The following is a 20,777-nucleotide window of genomic DNA, read 5'->3' as shown; positions in this document are numbered from 1 at the left end:
CCCTGTCCATGTTCGATAGTTACACACAATGAAGTGTAGAGATAAACATTACTAATGTCAGGGGACATGAGTTACCTCCCCTGTCCATGTTCGATAGTCACACACAATGAAGTGTAGGGATAAACATTACTAATGTCAGGGGACGCGAGTTACCTCTCCTGTCTATGTTGGTAAGTCACACAATATTGTATATTCTACCAGTAATACAATAGTACAAGTAATGTATTCATGGCACTAGTGAGAATCTGAATGTGGAATAAATTTTTTCTAGGATTCGGATTTCTTTTATTGTACATCACGTGGCTGTATACAGAGCGAGTTCCGTTTTCCGTTCCACGTTTTTCCAACACCCGTATACAGAGCTAGTTTTGTCCTGTCCTATTTTCACCTTTATACATGTTAAGCATCAGACACAGATGAGATGGGAGAAAAAATATTTCCTCCCATTCTTAGATTTACCCATTGACAACGAGTGCGAGGGGAAAAAAAGGGGGGGGGGGGGTATTTTCTGGTTATGATCGCACCACAATCACAAGTACTTCAGTTTCTGGGGGAAATGATGAACTATCTATACACAACCAGAAAAATCTAATTTTCTAAAAATGTGTGGGAAATGATTACTGTGGGAAAGTGTGTGTATCTTTCTACCAAGAGATTTGTATGAAAATATATTTCCTTTTAAAAATATATTGATAAAACATACTCTTCCCATAGACTTCAATGTAAAATTCTAGGTGAAATAAATAAAGTCAATAAACAAAAGTTTGAAAATTTCTATGGTGGATTATTTTTATTTGATGAACCCTTCAAAATAATACCATGGTTTCAAAAATCCTACCATCCATTTACTAGAAATGAAATATGGTCATTATATACATTGAATTGACTGAAAGATAAAGAGTGGGGTCAAATTATTCACATTGGGATCAAAGACACATTTAATATCTCAGTCAATGGCGGATGAATATGAGCTACTGTACCTATACTGGATTCCTAAACTTCACAAAAACCTTTGCGAAGAAAGATACATTGCTAAATTGAGTAAATGTTCTACCAAGCCCCTATCTTTGCTCGACCTCACGAAAACATTAACAGCAGTGAAGTAGAAACTTAATTCAAACATACTGTGCGACTACATATGTCGGAAGTGGTGTAAATCAAATGTGGATTCTAAAAAATTATAAAGAACTTATAGTAAATATGAAATCGCGAAACTTTTCTCGAATCAACATCTAAACACATTACTTTCAAGACTTTACACAACCATTCTTCACAATGAATTAAAGACTAGATTTCTTGACATCATAAGCTGTTACTTCTTCAATAAAAGTTGGTAAAAGGAAATATTCATATCTAGTGAGCAATCATCCAAAATATTACTTTGTTAAACACCACTCTGATTCCACGCACAATTACTCTGAAGTTGAAATGAAAAATATGCTTGAGTTCCTCATTGACAATATCTACATAGTCTTTGGTGATCAGGTCTTCCAACAGTCTGTTGAAATCCCCATGGGCACAAATTGTGCTCCTTTGTTAGCAGACCTGTAATTATATTTTATGAAGCAGAATTTATTCAAAAGCTTCTACATGAGAAGAAAACATATTTTTCTGTGGCATTCAACTTGACATTTACATATAACAGCGATGTGTTACTGCGGAATCAGTAGAATTCGTGGTGGCTCAATTTTCGTGGAATTCGTGGGTACCCCTCACCCACGAATTTACATCCTCAACGAATAAAGACAACTAGTATACAAGAATCTTACAAATATATAAATCCACGAAATTACGTCCCCACGAACCCGTAAAAATTCAGCAATCCACGAAAATTGGCCCCCACGAATTTAAATGATTCTACAGTATCTATTATACAGAGATACGAGCTAAATTGTTGAAAGAACTGAAATCTCATATAAAAATATAAACTTAATTGATATTAATGCTAAACTTCAAATATTGCTTAATACTAACTCTTTGAAAATCCTGAAATTGTCTTCCATCATTCATTTTTAATTATCTTAACCTTATAGGAAATCCCTTATATGATAAAATGCTAACTACCAAAAACTACTTTTTTACTATCAGCATTATCATAAACTTGTTTACCATTGAGAATATAATGACAAAGTTTGAGTACACATGCAAGTTTGTATATGTAACTATGTACATATTATATCCACCATTATTGTCATTACAGACACAAGTTTGTAAGCAATATCACTAGTGTCATACGTATGTAACACTATTGCTATATGCAGCCAGGTCATTACTATCATCATTATAATTGTTTTACACATGGGCAATAATCATTATACTTGTTGAACTTGAATTATTAACAATAATAATTTTCATTCAGATGTCGATTTGATATATCATTGTGAACCCCGACATAAAAGATACCTGCACAGAGTCTTCCACATCTGTTTTGTACTTAGGTGTTTTATTGGAAATGGACAGCAAACTAAACAATTCAACTTTATGACAAACTGAAACATCATTACTGCGTCATCCCGATTTCAGCTTCCCCATCGCCACCTTCCATATTTATACAGCAATATTCCATTATCACCTGCATATGGTGTTGATATCTCTCAACTGATTCGATATGCAAGAGCTTGTTCTAGTTAGCTGCGTACGATCAGTTTAAATTGAGGCAAGCTACTGACAAGCAAGTTGATTATTATTATTATTATACAAAATTTATAAAGCACTATAAATATAATATAAAATTACTCTAAAGAGCTGTACATACATGTAAAACACTTATGGACATAAGAGCATAGAACTTAATACTTAATAAATACTAGAGCTTAAAATGCAAGTTAAAAAACGCTTAAGAACATAGATTACTTATACTATATAGTAACTTTAAAAGGACTGGTAATGCTTACATGTAAAATTGCTGTATTGTCCATTGTAATAAGGTCAATTTAAAAATGAGCAATTTTGATTAAACACTAAGAAGAATCTGGATAAGCAATGGTAAAAAGGTAAGTTTTTAATAACTTTTTAAAACGACTAAAATTGACCCCTCAGATCTCGGGTCTTGGGGTAGATTGTCCCACAGTGTAGCACTCACCACGTCAAACCGTCTGTGCCCATATGTCGTAGTATGTGCACGTGACTGCACCAGAAACATCAGTTTTCTGATCGCAGGGATCTACTAGGTGCATTGAAAAATTTGACCAGTTCTTGTAAATATAATGGCGATGTTCCATTTAAAGCTTTAAGGTGGGTCCTTAGTCCTGGATTTTTGGGGTTTAGGTAGCATTTTTTTTTTTTTTGGAATCAATAAATTAACATTCAGAGTAATGAGAAAAGGCAAAATAGTTAAGGATTTCCATATTAATTTTCATTACAGACACTACTGAAGTAATGTACCCCTATGTAGATTTTTATGAAATTCATTGGAAACAGTTATCTGTTGTTATTTTAAAATAAAAACAAAAAAATAATAATTTAAATTGCATTTATTTATCAGGAAACATGTCAATAACTAAATCACATGTCATTTTCAATCTGTTCATCAAGTTTTAGTACAATAAGTGCAAAATTATTGAATTAGCCTTATTCTCCAAAATGTTAAAAAACAAACAAATATGGACACAATTTCCTTATAGCATGGTTTACATATCATTTTTTCTGTTTATATTAGTAGATGTACATATGTTATATTTATTTATGGGAAAAAATCCATACCTTTCCTTAATAATTTCAAATCTATAGCTTCCAGAGTATGTATACCCCCATAAAAAACGTAAGTCTGGCACCATACAGCTGAGCTATTCAAAACCACTCATGGATTAAAATTGTATGTAATTTCATGAAAAGACACAGATAACAATTCCTTGTCACCTTGGTAAAATGTTTGTGAAAAATATAGGAAATATATTGCATAATGAACTTGATAAATAATTTAATGAAAACAGAGTTATTGTCCTTGGATTCAACATTTTGAAACACATCATTGACTATTCAAATATAACTAAGACTTTTGAAATATTTTATGATCCTGGCGGCGGTGTTTTGAATCCTTTGGAGTCTAGTCAAGGAACTGGTACTTATACCGTACAGTAAGGCATTGCCATAATCCAGCTGAGAGGTCACAAGTGAACATATAAGGCTCTTACAAGCACTCTCTGATTTGAACGGTCAAATTCGGTCAATATTACGTAGTAATGGGGTTTCAACAGTCTCGTTTAATTTAAAGTCAGCATTTTGCAAATTCTATGGCCATTATAATGATCTAGTTTGCCAATACAACCTATCATTGGGTCAAATTCTCTCGGATGTGTTACATATCAATTGTTGGGTCATTCTTGGCACACTGATTTTGACTACGGATAATTCCGTTTACCTGATCAGGATATAGGGCTCATGACGGGTGACTGACTGGAACGTCAACAGGGGATGCTTACTCCTCTTAGGCGCCTGATTCCACCTCTGGTACATCCAGGGGTCCATGTTTGCCCAACTCTTAATTTTGTATTCCTTGTATGAGATTGATCACTGTTTGTTTCCTTCAGAAGTGAAAGTTAAACAGAAACTACCGCATTTTATATTAGTTTTCATTGGTTTTGTATTAATTGGTGATTGTTTATTTTTTGTTTAATAAATATGTTATGAAGGCTTTCATTGGTCAAGTTTTAGCCTGCATCATCTTGAAAACGGGCGAGATGTATAGCGGATGCTCAACCCACGAGATTATTGAGAAACCCTTACCAATTTATTCATGAGCTTGATATCAGGGGACCATAAAGTTAGGAATATTCATTAAGCATGTGACTTTAAACAGTTAATATATATACTGTGTACATTTAATTATGGTGGCTGATTTGTGCCACTGTACAATTTGTCGTCTTTTCGTTATTTCGAGGCGAAAAGACGACAAAGTGATAATTATATCGACTTTTCGCCCCGAAATAACGAAAAGACAACAGAACGAAAAGACGACAAGATGTAGGTGAAAAGACGACAAAAAACAACAACAAAAAAACAAAAAACCGCAAGTTATTTCAAGGCGAAAAGTAGCTAATTATCGTTTTGTCGTCTTTTTGCCTTGAGAAGATGACAAGACAACAAAACGCCAAGCGAAAAGACGACAAATTAGGTCACTATAATTTGCGGGTTTTATTTGTCGTCTCTTCGCTTACATTTTGTCGACTTTTTGTTCTGTCGTCTTTTCGCCTTGAAAAGACGACAAGATGACGAATTGTAAAGTGGCACAAATCAGCCACCATATTTAATAGTGTGAAAGGTAAAGCATCAAACTTTTCCCAAACCAACTGCATCAAACTTTAAAACTTTAATTTACATCACCATTCCTCACAATAAATCAACGACTAGGCTTTTTGACATCATAAGCATTTGTTTTGTCAATAAAATCGGAACTCGGAAACATTGTATGATTTGTATCATATGATCCGTCATCCAAAACACTATTTATTTTGTTGACCATTCAGGTCCTCAGTCTAGCACAAGTACTCAGAAGTTGAAAAGATGGTTTAGTTCCTCATTGACAATATCTTTATAGTATCAGGTCTTCCTACAGCAGGGGCCTCCGTGGCAGAGTGGTTAGAGAATCGCGTTCAAAATCACATGGCCTCTCACCACTGGTCGGCGTGGATTCGAATTCCGCTCGCACTGGTAAGTGCGAAAGTTTCCCAGTTTACTTTCAGAAGGTCGATTGTCTCTTCCTAGGTACATTGTATCTGGGTTCTCTCTTACACCAATAAAAACTGGGCACCACCAGATAACTGAAAAATTGTTGAGTGGTGAAAAACAGCAAAACAATCAATCCTACAGCATGATGGAATTATCATGGGCACAGATTGTGCTCCTTTGTTGGATGACATGTTTTTATATTCTAATGAGGCATAATTTATTTAAAAGCTTCTACACAATAAGAAAAAAAAAATCTCTGGCTGTGGCCTTCCAACATTTAAACATATATCAACAACGTCTTATAGAACTATAATAATCATTTTTTTCATGTGTCAATTCTTCAATCCTATATATCCTAGTGCAAATTCAACCTGCCATTAGGTCCAGTTATCCATATTTTGAATCATAATGAAATAACAAGTCCCCTTTAGTGTGTAAAATACAAATATTTTTTATTATCAACTGAACAGAAAAAAAAAATAAAAAAAAAAAAAAAAATGCAAAGCTTCTGCTTATACGCCTACTTTTATCCAAACCCTCCTGCATAAGACCTCTTCAATGTACGACTTGTCTAAATCATCTGGGAGGAGGCATGTCGAAGTTCACATCGTTGAAGGTGAATATATTGCTAGATATTTCTTTGTTCTTTGATTGTCAGTCGGATTCTCAACCCTTTACATGACTAATACATCAGAATCGCGTGCACTCTTAGATTAATGCTGGACATTGTAACCTACAGGCAATTACGACTTGTAACTCGAAAATCCTCGAAATGTCACGCCGGTAGCAATCTACAGTTGCGTGACAAAATTTAGTTCCCAGAAAAAAAATTCCCGCTTGTATTTCATGTAAAATCAGGCCTGTGGGTTATGATAAATTGTTGAGCACGTTTTTCAAACTCAAACTTGAACTCCGTGCTGTAAATCGTACTCTTACTCAAAAGTGAAGGTTATAAAACTTTTATAAAATTATTTTCTTACTCAAATGGGGTACATTCTCGAGATTTTTCGAGTATGCTTTGAGCTTGCGCAGAGTTGTACTCAAAACAAACATAGCAGATTTTGAGCATGAGTACAGTAAAAGTTTTATAACCTCCAGGCCATCTTTTTTCTTCTTCAAAAGTTTCTCATCTAGCCAATTTTCCTATAATTGTTATGAAATATAAACCATTGATCAATCTCATTCTTAATCTGAGATTCCTCGGACTCTTACCCCAACTTTTATGTTGTGACAATGGCGGGGGAGAGTCGGATCGAACTCCATATTGAAAAGTGGGAATTCAGCAACACAATGATAAAGGATAGGATAGATTATAAGATAAAAATTTGTCATACTATTCTGTTGATATATGGCCTAGATAAGCTTCAGTACTAATTATAAAATTGAAACTCCCACCATCTACAGAGGCTGCCATGACGTGGAACTCCTCTGTATCGAAGACCACAAAAATCAATAATTTTGACGTTACACCGTCTGTTCCGGTTTTGATGAGATTATAAGATGTGATATGGTAGATTTTACTAATAAATAGGTTGATGCTTCCTGTCAAGCTGTTAATTGCACTAATCCGAAGGGGAGATGTGATTTTTTTTAATTTCGAAATTCCTGACCCAACCAAGTCATCTGAAAAGAAAAAACTATGTAAACTGTGGATCCATCATTTGCACAATGACAAGTTGAGGTGCGGGACATTTGTATGAAGAAACGTCAAGCTGATAAAAATCAGATCCTCGATCCACTCCTCTTTCTTCATCTTGTCGCTACACGATTAACCGGGACCCTTGAGATTGGGAAAATTAGCATCATTTTGAACAAAATTGGGAAACTTACAGAATCAGAATGCATAGAATTTTCCCTCACATCATGTTAATTAAGACAATAAGTAACTGTCGAAACATCGTATCGATGCGCTTGCATTTCGATTTTGATTTCTGATCATTTTTTTTCCTGTAATACTTCGCATTGCATTGTGCGACATTTTTTTTCATCAGTTCGTACGCGATTTCATACTGGTCACGTTTTCCTTGCGAGAACACAAAACACGCTGTAGCATGTACATAATGTAATACCTAAATTCTTAAAAGTTAAATTAATGGTTTAGAACATGTTCAGGCCAATACCTATTTTTCAGTCAAAACTCAGCGTAATGTTTTATATTAGCTCTGTTAAACGAATTCTCCTAGTACAATTTGCTGTATCATCAGGACCGCTCAAACGCTTCAAATAAAACACATCTCGGTCATTTAGACGCCGAGAAGATAAACACAATATGCCAAAAAGATAAACACGGATACAGCATTTTGAGTTTTGGTTTGTTTGTTTTTTTTTATTTGTTTTTTTTTTCCCGAGTTCGAGGGTTGGTCGAGTTGGGAATTTTTTACTTATAAATTGGGAAAAAAGGGCACTTTCTTGGATTGGGAATGGGGCCGAATATCGGACCCAATTCAGGTAGATTGACGGCCCTGAACGACAAGATGAAAGAGAAGCGGATCGAGGATCTGATTTTAATCAGATTGAGAATATGTTAGAATTTTTTTTTAAATATTGAAATTTAGAGACATTGATATAAGTCAAAGCTAAGTAATGACAATTTATAGGACACTTCGGTCAGTGAAATAGATACAATGTAGTATGTGTTTTTCTGTTTACAGTGGTCAGTCTTGTAACAATAGGAGACTTTGGTCAGTGAAATAGATATATAGTACATACAGTGGTCAGTCTTGCAACAATAGGAGTGTCTGGTCAGTGAAATAGATGTATAGTACATGATGTGTTTTTATGCCCCCGAGATCGAAGATTGGGGGGCATATATTGTTTTTGTCCTGTCTGTCATTCTGTAATCCTGTCATTCTGTCTGAAACTTTAACCTTGCTAATAACTTTTGAACAGTAAGTGATAGAGCTTTGATATTTCACATGAGTATTCCTTGTGACAAGACCTTTCCGTGGGTACCAACATTTTTGACCCCGTGACCTTGACCTTGGAGTTTGGCCTACTTTTTGAAAACTTTAACCTTGCTAATAACTTTTGAACAATAAGTGATAGAGCTTTGATATTTCACATGAGTATTCCTTGTGACAAGACCTTTCCGTTGGTATTGAACCTTTTGACCTTGACATTTGACTTACTTTTTATTATTTTTTTTACTTTGGTCGTAACTTCTAAATGGTAAATATTAGAGCTTTCATATTGTACATGAGGATTTCTTTTGACAAGATCTTTCTACTGGTACCAAGATATTTGCCCTTGTGACCTTGGCCATCTTCGGAATTGGCCATTATCGGGGGCATTTCTGTTTCACAAACACATCTTGTTCTGTTTACAGGGGTCACAGGGCTCACACTGGACCAAAATTTTGTGTCGCAACCTGGCGCGCGTGCATCGACTCATACTGTGTACTGTAGATCTATATTTCATGTATATTATTCAAGAGGGCATATACAATATATCATATATATGTCTCTGATTATTCTTAGAACGTAGCCTTGTTCAGCTTTTATCATAAATCACTATTATTATATTGTGAAAATTGCATTTCAACAGATTGCTTATCAGTCAGTCTAGATGACATTGCAGCACAATCATGGTTTTATTTCTAAATATTGTTTTTGGCTAAGTTGATTCAATTCTATTTCATACCAGAAAAAAATTAGGAGTATTTCATAGCCTATAACTGGCTACATTGAATAAAGACAATAAATGAATTTCTATATGTTTATTAATCATGTTAGTAGTGTAAATGACATATAATACTCATCATTAACATTAAATTTGCAGTCTATAAAAAGTCACTGATGACAAAGTTATTGAAGATTAATTACTGTAATTACATATCACATCATCATAGTTTCACAACATCACATTCTTCAAAGAATTTACTGAAGAATCTTGTTTTGATCTTGAAATCCAGAATGACATCATGTTGTGGAGAAGGCAACTTAGGAAGTCTGAAATAAATTTTAAATGGCTTAAGATGATGTGAAGTCAAAAGATGACAACATAGCAATTTCAGAAAAACCTACAATTTTGCGTTTCCTCATGGCCATTTTCCATATAGATCAAACCAAAGACCTAAAGAATTATGCAATTTTCCCAACATTCTCCCATTTATAAACTATACTACCGTCAAATGGATTAGAAAATGTACAATGTAGCTGAACATTCAATAGTTTAATTTTCTAGATGAAATTGTTTTTGTACTGTGATGAACCGACAAATTAAATTTTATATGTTTTTATTGACACGGAAGTATCTTCCATTAACTAGCTTGTGTGCATAATCACACACTTTTTATTCCTCCCAGTCTAAAACAGGTAGCTCCCCAGTAAGCTACACAGAATACTTTATTTCTATTTTCATTACGATATTTAGACAACTCGCACGTGTAAAGTTCATTTCACACACCTGCAAACGGAGTATCAACCTTTTGTCTTGTGTGAACTGCTAAATAAACAAGACACCCCTAAGTCTATTGTTCCCATGCGACTGAAAATCAAGATGGCACCGCGATTTCTAAAATACGAAATGTCCGTGTCGCATTTCTGGAATTTCTGTCGCATGTTTTTCTGAAAAATCGCAAAATGAGATGGGCAGCGCAAGCCCTGGGTCAGTCTTGTAACATTAGGAGTGTCCGGTCAGTGAAATAGATATATAGTACATACAGTGGTCAGTCTTCTAACAATAGGAGTGTCTGGTCAGTGAAATAGATGTATAGTACATGATGTGTTTTTCTGTGTACAGTGGTAAATCTTGTAACAATAGGAGTGTCTGGTCAGTGAAATAGATATATATATAACACACAATGTTTTTTGTTTACAGGGCTTGGTCAGTCTGGTGACGGGAGGGGCCTCCGGTCTGGGTCGTGCGACGGTGGAGAGGTTTGCACAGCAGGGGTCACGTGTCATTCTGTGCGACCTTCCGTCCTCTGATGGGGGGAATGTAGCTAAGCAGCTTCAGAACTGCACCTTCCTCCCCGCCGACGTAAGTGTGCTCAGTCACCATAATAACAGTGAATGTCAGATAATGATTAAAGGTCAATGTCAGAATATAATTAACAGTTAATATCAGAAAATATCTAACAGTTATAGGGACTGGTTCACGTTTTTCGAAAATAATATTTTTCATTTTTGATTTTAAAAATTAAAAATATAACTCATTTAAAGTTGACAACCAAAATTTGGACCTTCTGAATGCAAGGATAAGAGCAATATTTTAGATTTAGTTCTGCGTTATGTAAACAAAGGCTAGAGTCTTTTTATGTAAACAAACAAACCAGTGAAATGTTAATTTTGTAATTTAAAGCATCTTCATTTTGTACATTCTCAAATTTCAACTTTTAATTGACACATTTTAGCTCAAGTATACTTGAGATGTGATGTGTTATAAACTCATCCATTTATTTTGAAAACTTCTTATACAATAACACACCTCAATCTTCGTTTTATTATTATTATTATATTCATTATAAAGCACAAAATTACCTATAGTTTCTATGCGCTGTACAATGTTTGTGCTAATAATCATTGATAATATACTAATAAAAGACCTGCAAGAGCTATAAAGAAAATGATAAAACAATAGAAAGAATTAAAATAAAACATGGTAGTAAAATGAAGTGGTTGACTTTGAGTTGACAAGATACAATTGGCATACAGGTATTCGTATGCTGGATCAAAATTCAGTTTGCAAGAGCTTGCACATGGAATCCTTGATATTACACTGAATTTTACATTCACAGGGCATATTCACGCTTGAAAAAGAGTGTTTTTAGGTTCTTGCGGAATGCTCCATGTGCTTCAAGCTCTCAAAGTTCCAGTGGCAGTTTATTCCACAATTTTGCACCTAGTGTTTTTATGGCTCTTATACCGTATTTGTTTGACGACTTCTTCACTACCAGTTGCCATTGGTCGGATGATGATCTCAAGGTCCTATGTGGCTGGTAAGCAGGACATAGCTCTCTCATGTATGCTGGTGCTGAGAAAGAGTGTAGTTATTTATGTATGGTTGTCAGCACTTTAAACACAACATGTTGATTTACCGGCAGCCAGTGTAGTTGTTGAAGTACTGGCGAAATATGTTGTCTGTAGCATGTTCTTGTGAGACAACGTGCAGCGTTGTTCTGAGCCACTTGTAGTCGGTGCATTGGGCTATCGGTCATGCCAAGCAGGAGGGCATTGTGATAGTCAAGGTGGGATATGACTGTTGCATTGATGATCTTCGCACACGCTTCCTGGGTGAGATGGTGTTTCACCTTGGATATTCTCCTCATGTTGAAGTACATCTTTCTTACCACGGAGTTGACTTGTATTTCCATTGATAAGGTGGTGTCCAGGGCAGCACTGAGGTTTTCAACAGTAGACTTAGGTGTCAATATTACCTCACCAATCTTCAGACGGATATCCTTCACAAGGCACTGGTTGTGGGCACTAGCATCCGCCATAATCTCAGTTTTGCCATCATTTAGTTCAAGTTTGTTCACAGTCATCCAGGTTCGGACACTTGCTATGCATTTCTCCATAATGTTGACTTGATAGGCCCACTTGGCAGTGTTTTTTTTTTACACTCAAATGGCTGTAAAGTTGAGTGTCATCTGCGAACCCATGATGGTTTATGGCATATTGATTAATAACTCTGAGTGGGAGAAGGTACACCAGGAAGAGAAGGGGGCCGAGAACAGACCCTTGGGGCACTCCGGTGGACAGTGGTACATCTGAGGACACACTGGTGTTGATCTTCACCGCTTGGATGCGGCCATTCAAGTAAGACTATACCCAACGGAGTGCTGTGTCTGTCAATCCAGCAAGAGGGTATGATCGATGGTATCAAATGCCGCACTTAGGTCAAGAAAGACAAGGAGCATAGTGTCGCCTTCATCCAGTACTGCTTCTACGTGTGCTTTTATTTGCAGGATGGTTGTCTCAGTGCTGGTACCGGTTATTAACCAATACCGGTTTTAAGAACAAATAAACTCTGTATCACAGTGATTTTTTACAAGGGTCCTGTGGCTTTCAAATTGGGAAATATTGTCGACATTTCAGTCAAATTGGGAACAATCAAATTTATTGTAAATATGTTTTAAAATCATATCAAACATAATATTATCTTCATTTTACACTTTTAATTTTCTTTAACCTTCTAAAATTTTCAACTATTCTATCCAAATCATCATTCCCATAAGTCTTTGTTAAGTCGTATGTATATAATTCACAGCGAATATGTATTTTTTTTCAAATACATTTTTCTTTTAGAATTTTATTATTGGGGAAAATGCAAGCTAATTTGGGAAAAAATTGACAAATTTTAGGAGAGGAAAGGGCCGAAATTCGGATCCAAAATGGGCCTTAAAAATCACTGTATCATGAGCTTCAGTCATGATATATAACCTTAGTTTTTTAGCTCACCTGAACCGAAGGTTCAAGTGAGCTATTCTGATCACATTTTGTCCGGCGTCCGTCTGTCTGTCTGTCCATCTGTCAGTCTGTCCGTAAACTTTTCACGTTTTCGACTTCTTCTCCAGAACCACTGGGCCAATTTCAACCTAACTTGGCCAAAAGCATCCTTGGGTGAAGGGCTTTCAAGTTTGTTCAAATGAAGGGCCATGTCCCTTTCAAAGGGGAGATAATCACAAAAATGCAAAAATAGGGTGGGGTCATTTAAAAATCTTCTTCTCAAGAACCACTGAGTCAGAAAAGCTGATTTTTACATGAAAACTTTCTGACATAGTGCAGATTCAAGTTTGTTCAAATCATGGCCCCCGGGGGTAGGATGGGGCCACAAGGGGGGATCAAAGTTTGACATACAAATATATAGGGAAAATCTTTTTCTCAAGAACCAGAGTCAGAAAAGCTGATTTTTACATGAAAACTTTCTGACATAGTGCAGATTCAAGTTTGTTCAAATCATGGCCCCCGGGGGTAGGATGGGGCCACAAGGGGGGATCAAAGTTTTACATACAAATATATATAGGAAAAAGCTTTAAAAATCTTCTTCTCAAGAACCACTAAGCCAGAAAAGCTGAGATTTACATGAAAGCTTCCTGACATAATGCAGATTCAAGTTTGTTCAAATCATGGGCGCCTGGGGTTGGATAGGGCCACAATAGGGGATCAAAGTTTTACATACAAATATATAGGAAAAATCTTTAAAAATCTTCTTCTCAAGAACCACTAAGCCAGAAAAGCTGATTTTTGCATGAAAACTTTCTGACATAGTGCAGATTCAAGTTTGTTCAAGTCATGGCTCCCGGGGATAAGATGGGGCCCCAAGGGGTGGATCAAAGTTTTACACACAAATATATAGGGAAAAACTTTAAAAATCTTCTTCTTAAGAACCACTAAGCCAGAAAAGCTGAGATTTACATGAAAGCTTCCTGACATAATGCAGATTCAAGTTTGTTCAAATCATGGGCCCCGGGGGTTGGATGGGGCCACAATAGGGGATCAAAGTTTTACATACAAATATATAGGAAAAATCTTTAAAAATCTTCTTCTCAAGAACCACTGAGTCAGAAAAGCTGATTTTTAACTGAAAACTTCCTGACATAGTGCAGATTCAGGTTTGTTCAAATCATGGCCCCCGGGGATAGGATGGGGCCCCAAGGGGGGATCAAAGTTTTGCACACAAATATATAGGGAAAAACTTTAAAAATCTTCTTCTCAAGAACCACTGAGCCAGAAAAGCTGAGATTTACATGAAAGCTTCCTGACATAATGCAAATTCAGGTTTGTTCAAATCATGGCCCCCGGGGGTTGGATGGGGCCACAATAGGGGATCAAAGTTTTACATACAAATATATAGGAAAAATCTTTAAAAATCTTCTTCTCAAGAACCACTGAGCCAGAAAAGCTGAGATTTACATGAAAGCTTCCTGACATAATGCAGATTGAAGTTTATTCAAATCATGGGCGCCTGAGGTTGGATAGGGCCACAATAGGGGATCAAAGTTTTACATACAAATATATAGGAAAAATCTTTAAAAATCTTCTTCTCAAGAACCACTAAGCCAGAAAAGCTGATTTTTACATGAAAACTTTCTGACATAGTGCAGATTCAAGTTTGTTCAAATCATGGCCCCCGGGGATAAGATGGGGCCCCAAGGAGGGATCAAAGTTTTACACACAAATATATAGGGAAAATCTTTAAAAATCTTCTTCCCAAGAACCACTGAGCCAGAAAACCTGAGATTTATATGAAAGCTTCCTGATATAGTACAGATTCTAAATTGTTAAAATCATGGCCCCCGGGGGTCGGATGGGGCCACAATAGGGGGTCAAAGTTTTTTTGGTTTTTTTTGTTTGTTTTTTTTTCGTTTTTTTTTTTTTTTTTTTTGATATAGTGCAGATTCAAGTTTGTTCAAATCATGGCCCCCGGGGATTGGATGGAACCTCAAGGGGGGATCAAAGTTTTACATACAAATATATAGGGAAAATCGTTAAAAATCTTCTTCTCAAGAACCATTGGACCAAAGAAGTTCACATGAAAGCTTTCTGACATAGTGTAAATTCAAGTTTGCAAAAACCATGGCCTCCAGGGGTAGGTTTGGGGCCATAATAGGGACTACAGTTTTACATGCAAATAGATATGGAAAATCTTCTGATATGGACCAAGGTGACTCAGGTGAGCGATGTGGCCCATGGGCCTCTTGTTTGTGAAACCTTTTAAACGTATTAGGCTGTAGAGTTTGATTATTCAAAGTAAAAAAAAATAATTGGGGGGACATTGATTTTTTAAGGCCCAATTTGGGTCCGAATTTTGGCCCTTTCCCCTCCTAAAAATTGTCAATTTTTTCCCAATTTAGCTTGCATTTTTCCCAATGATAAAATTATGAAAGAAATATGTATTTGAAAAATATAAACATTCTATGTGAATTATTTACATACGACTTAACAAAGAGTTATGGAAATTATGATTTGGATAGAATAGTTGAAAATTTTAGAAGGTAAAAGAAAATTAGATGTGTAAAATAAAGATAATATAATGTTTGATATAAATTTAAAACTTATTTACTATAAAATCAATTTTCCCAATTTGATTGAAATGTCGACAATTTTCCCAATTCGAAAGCCACAGGACCCTTGTGAAAAATGTAGAAAAATCACTGGGGGAAATCGTGCCCAAGACTTGTTGCAAACCTTTCAAGTTTGTAAAACTACGTGAACAGCACTGTCTTTGAACATAAAACGCATTTCAATATAATAATAATTTTAAATATTAAGTCGATAAATTCCACACTATTGCACATATATGTGGGGATCCCCCCTCCCCCCTTATGCGCACCTATCAAATTTTTAAGATAATGAGAATCATATAACAATCCCCTTGTAGCAATTACATGTTTCAGAAGAGAAATTAGAAGAATATTTTTAATATTGTACATAATCCTAGTTTTAACACAATGATGAAATATTTCAGCATTCCCATTTAAAGTTTATTATTGAAATAAATTGCAACAAATTTAGTCCCTCTCGATCCACTGTTGTTGTAAGGATACATTAAGTATATAAATGTTAAGATTTATTCACAAAAATGTTGAATCATTTCCGCTTTTTCAAGATTACGTCGGAGAAAGAGGTGAAGGACGTCTTAAAATCGACGTTGGAGGAATATAAAAGTCTGGACGTTCTCGTCAACTGTGCTGGGATAGGCGTCGCCAGGAAAACATACAACATTCACAAAAATAAGCCACACCCACTGGAAGAGTTCGAGAGAGTCCTGTTGGTAGGTTTTAATGATGTAGTTTGTAGAGAAGGAATTTGAGAGAGCTCTGTTGGTAGGTTGTAATGATGTAGTTTGTAGAGAAGGAATTTGAGAGAGCTCTGTTGGTAGGTTTTAATGATGTAGTTTGTAGAGAAGGAATTTGAGAGAGCTCTGTTGGTAGGTTTTAATGATGTAGTTTGTAGAGAAGGAATTTGAGAGAGTCCTATTGGTAGTTTGGAGTGATGTAGTTTGTATATAACAGATGCTGACATTAGGAGTTTAAACTGATCAGATTCTATAAGATTTATCATGTATCACTGTGCAAAGACATATGAGAAAAATATCTTAATATAAAGTTTGTTTTCATCTCATTCAAAACAAATTTGTTTCCACAGATTGGATGTTTCCTGAAATCAGATCATGTGTATTTGTATCAATGATTAATTCACAGGCTGTAATTATTCCTTTTGTTTGATAATTTGTTTACATGTTGATTAGATTTATGTATGGGGTATATTTCTATAAAATTTACTATGTCTGAAATTTATAAATTTATGAATACTTGAACACTGTCCTAGGGGAACACATTTGGTACATTTAACATGATAAATTTATGAATACTTGAACACTGTTGTAGGTGAACACACTGGTACATTTAACATGATAAATTTATGAATACTTGAACACTGTTGTAGGTGAACACACTCGGTACGTTTAACGTGATCAGACAGGCAGTAATAATGATGGCACAGAACGAACCGAACGAGGACCAGGCCCGAGGCGTGATCGTCAATACTTCCAGTGTGGCAGCCTTTGACGGACAGATGGGTCAGGTGGCATACTCCGCTAGTAAGGCGGCCATTGCGGGGATGACGTTACCTCTGGCTCGAGACCTTGGAGAATTCGGGATACGAGTCTGTACAATCTGTCCTGGTACGAACCTCTGTTTAGTCGGGGAGATGTCTTCAATACCTTTTTCCCGCTGCCACACATTATAACATTCTACTGAAAGTTAGGCCATAAATAATTAATTATTTGGTTCTCAGGCCCTCCCATGACTATTCAAATGGTACCGCATGGCTAATTCCTTAAAAAAAACATTCCCAATGCTGCTTTGTGTTATTCCAGAAAAATTTTGTTTTGGATTCTAATTTTAGAATTTTTAATACTTAGTCTCAGAAATGTTTGAAAGGCAACACTGTAAAGGGAAAAGAGTACCAATTCATTTCCCATAGTCCTCAATACTAACCTTTGGCCCTCTTACTAATTAACTATATTAATTTCAAACATTAATGACTGCAAACATTTCAATGTTCATTCCAAGTGTTGATAAAAAACGACAAAAATTATATAGGGTCCCGTGCCTTTTATAGGCCATATTTGTACTTTTTTACAACACATAGCAATCTGCAGTAAATTACACCCTTCATTTTAAGCACACCTCTACCATGGTAATTTCCTCAGTCATTTCTCGATTTTGTGCAATAATTTTTCTTCCTGACAATTAATTTAAACCTCTTTCAATTCCAAAACGGGCAGGTTCTACAATCGTTTCTCTGTGTTGTCCCTTTAGATACATGCACGGGCAGGTTATACAACTATTCTTCCACTGAATATCGTTCTCAGGTTTTTGGATGTGTGTAGAATATCAAAATTGTACTCGGCAATAACAAAGAGTATCTGTTGAATCTCTTCACACGAGCTAGTTGACGTCACTGGAGCACCGGGGATATCGTCTTTATTGGATAAGATTTTTCGCGAAATCTAACTCACAAGTCTTGCATTGAAGTGCTGTATTTTAGTTTTGGATGTTTTCCACAAATCTGTTTATGGTCTGTAAACTTTTTAAATTTTTGGCATCTTCTCCAAACTTGATAAAAAGCATCCTTGGATGTAGGGCTTTCAAGTTTGTTCAAATGAAGGGCCATGTCCCCTTCAAAGGGGAGATCATCACAAAAATGCAAAAATAGGGTGAGGTCATTTAAAAATCTTCCTTTCAAGAACCATTGGGCCAGAAAAGCTCAGATTCAAACAAACACTTCCTGACATAGTGCAGATTTAAGTTTGTGGGTAAGGTGTGGCCCCTATTGGGGATCAAAGTTTTACATACAAATATATAGGGAAAATGTTAAAACATTTTCTTCTCAAGAACCACTGGGTCAGAAAAGTTTACGTTTACATGAAAGCTTCCTGACATAGTGAAGATTCAAGTTTGTAAAAATTATGGCCCCAGGGGTATGTTGGGGCCACAATATGGCTATTGATCATAGTTTTACATGCGAATATTTGGGGAAATCTTTAGAAATGGGCCTAGGTGACTCAGCGATGTGACCCACGGACCTCTTATTCAGACAAAGTATTTAATCTAAACCTCTTGTTTTCTTTTATCAATAGGAGTTTTCAACACTCCGCTGTTTGCATTACTTAATTTTTACCTCTTGTTTTCTTTTATCAATAGGAGTTTTCAAAACTCCGCTGGTAGCATTACTAATAATATAAACCTCTTGTTTGCTTTTATCAATAGGAGTTTTCAACACTCCGCTGTTAGCAGCTTTACCTAAGAAGGCCATTGATGCTCTGTCAGCATCGGTTGTGTTTCCAAAGCGACTTGGAAATCCTGATGAATTCGCTCAAATGTGTCAGACAATCATAGAAAACCCTTACCTCAATGGAGAAGTCATTCGATTGGATGGTGCCCTGAGAATGGTGTAACAATCTTCAGTTTGTGATGTCAAGGCTGTGATTGGACAAACCTTATGTCATGTGATGTGTCATGTGATGTACTAGTATTATGAGCAAAACTGTGTAGACTTCCTGTTTACATTCATAAATTGACATGCTGAGTGAGAGAGATTCTTATTTTATTTACCGAGAGAATGATCTATTGAAATTGAAGTGACATTATTTCATTATTAAAATCTTTTTGAGTAAACATCAACATGTGTCAAAATTTGTTTTTGTTCCCCCCCCCCCCCCCCCTATGTGGCAATTATATTGATAAGAAATTATCAGTGATAGTGAGAAAATATGGGTCATCTACTTTCTAGGTGCAACTATTGTACCAAGTTTGGTAAGTGTCAAGTAAAAGGTCCTCTAGATATTGAGCAAGCAGTATCTTATGTCCAGAGAAGTTTGACCATTGACATTTATATCAAATTGATATCAATAGGAGACATCTACATCTTATGTAGAACTAATGAATCCAGTTTGATGTCTGCCACGCTAAGCGTTCCCGAGATGTTGAGCGGGCAATATTTTACTAAGTGCAGTTTAACCTTGACCTTAACTATTGAAAAACCAATAGGGGTCATCTTATCAGAACTCGGTGTACCAAGTTTTATGTCTTTCAAACAAATGGTTCTTAAGACTTTGAGCAGACAACATTTTTACCATGTCCAGTTTGACCCCTGACCTTTTTATCTCAAAATCAATACGGGTCATCTGCTCCTTGGGTAAACCAGTGTACCAAATTGGATGTCTGTCAAGCTAGCAGTCCCAAGATCCTTCGCAGATAATATTTTGCTATGTCCAGCTTGACCTTGTGACCTCACAATCGATGGGGGTCATTCACTCTCTAGGTGCAACAACTGTACCAAGTTTGGTAACTGTCAAGCAAAGGATTCTTTAGATACTGAGAGAAGAAAACTTGATGGACAGTCCGACGGACAGATGCAAAACAACTATTTTCTGTGGTAACGAGGGGGTTATTTATATTCGGTCTTTTCTATTAGGGGATAGAAAAGACTAAATATAAATAACCCCTTCGTTTCCACAGAAATTACAAAACAATATACTCTTTTTCAAGAGGGGGAGGGGGGGGGGGCATAAAAACACTTAGACATGGGGTGTGGTGGGGTTCTGTATTGCTTCAAGGAAAAATGTATAGATGTTAGACTGTGCATTATGCTCAATAGACAGGAAGTATTATGATACAGCGATGTCTGTCTGTCTGCCAGTCCGTTCAGGATTTTCTATGTCTATTTTCATTTCTCTGTCACATATCAAGCTGAGACTTGCTATGTCGCTTCTTTGTGGGAGAGTCTATATCATATTGTAAATTTTGCCCCTTTATTTGAAAAAAAAAATGTATTATGGAGGGTACATAATTTGTCTGACGAGCTTCTATAATTTTCAAGTGAGGACTTTCTGGTTTTACAGAGTGTTTATATGGGTATTGAAGTTGTGCATGTGGCAGGAATTTGATAATCTTTTTTTTTTTTGTGGAGAAAACTACACGATGAACTTGTCCATTTTGAGGAAATCGGGTGTGTGCAATTACCATTGGCCGACGCCCTAGGCTACCGATTGTAGAGCTCGGGCAAGCAAATGTCAATGTTGTGTTTGGTGTCTTACATCCTGTCCGCAACATTTCCTTAATATTGAGACGTCACCAGCTGTAGATGATGTACCACAAA

At 36.0% G+C, this 20,777-nt stretch overlaps 1 protein-coding gene across 1 annotated transcript; it reads left to right on the top strand.

Annotated features, from left to right (window-relative positions):
• Positions 1–6,193: 6,193 nt before the first annotated feature.
• LOC125655895 (3-hydroxyacyl-CoA dehydrogenase type-2-like) lies at positions 6,194–19,300 on the top strand. The gene is made up of 5 exons (XM_048886426.2): positions 6,194–6,283; positions 10,486–10,647; positions 16,219–16,383; positions 17,058–17,295; positions 18,887–19,300. Exons 1-5 carry the CDS (start codon positions 6,260–6,262, stop codon positions 19,072–19,074), a joined length of 777 nt encoding a protein of 258 aa, XP_048742383.1. The 5' UTR covers positions 6,194–6,259; the 3' UTR covers positions 19,075–19,300.
• The last annotated feature ends 1,477 nt before the right edge of the window (positions 19,301–20,777 follow it).

This window comes from Ostrea edulis, chromosome 7, assembly GCF_947568905.1.
Source record: "Ostrea edulis chromosome 7, xbOstEdul1.1, whole genome shotgun sequence".
Lineage (NCBI taxonomy): Eukaryota > Metazoa > Mollusca > Bivalvia > Ostreida > Ostreidae > Ostrea > Ostrea edulis.
Note: the sequence above shows the minus strand (reverse complement) of the source record. Positions and strands in the feature narration are given on the sequence as shown.

Coding starts and splice junctions, on each gene's coding strand:
- LOC125655895 (XM_048886426.2), top strand. CDS start 6,260: ATGTCGAAGTTCACATCGTTGAAG. Junction 6,284..10,485: donor CGAAGTTCACATCGTTGAAG/GTGAATATATTG, acceptor TTTTGTTTACAG/GGCTTGGTCAGTCTGGTGAC. Junction 17,296..18,886: donor AGTCTGTACAATCTGTCCTG/GTACGAACCTCT, acceptor TTTTATCAATAG/GAGTTTTCAACACTCCGCTG.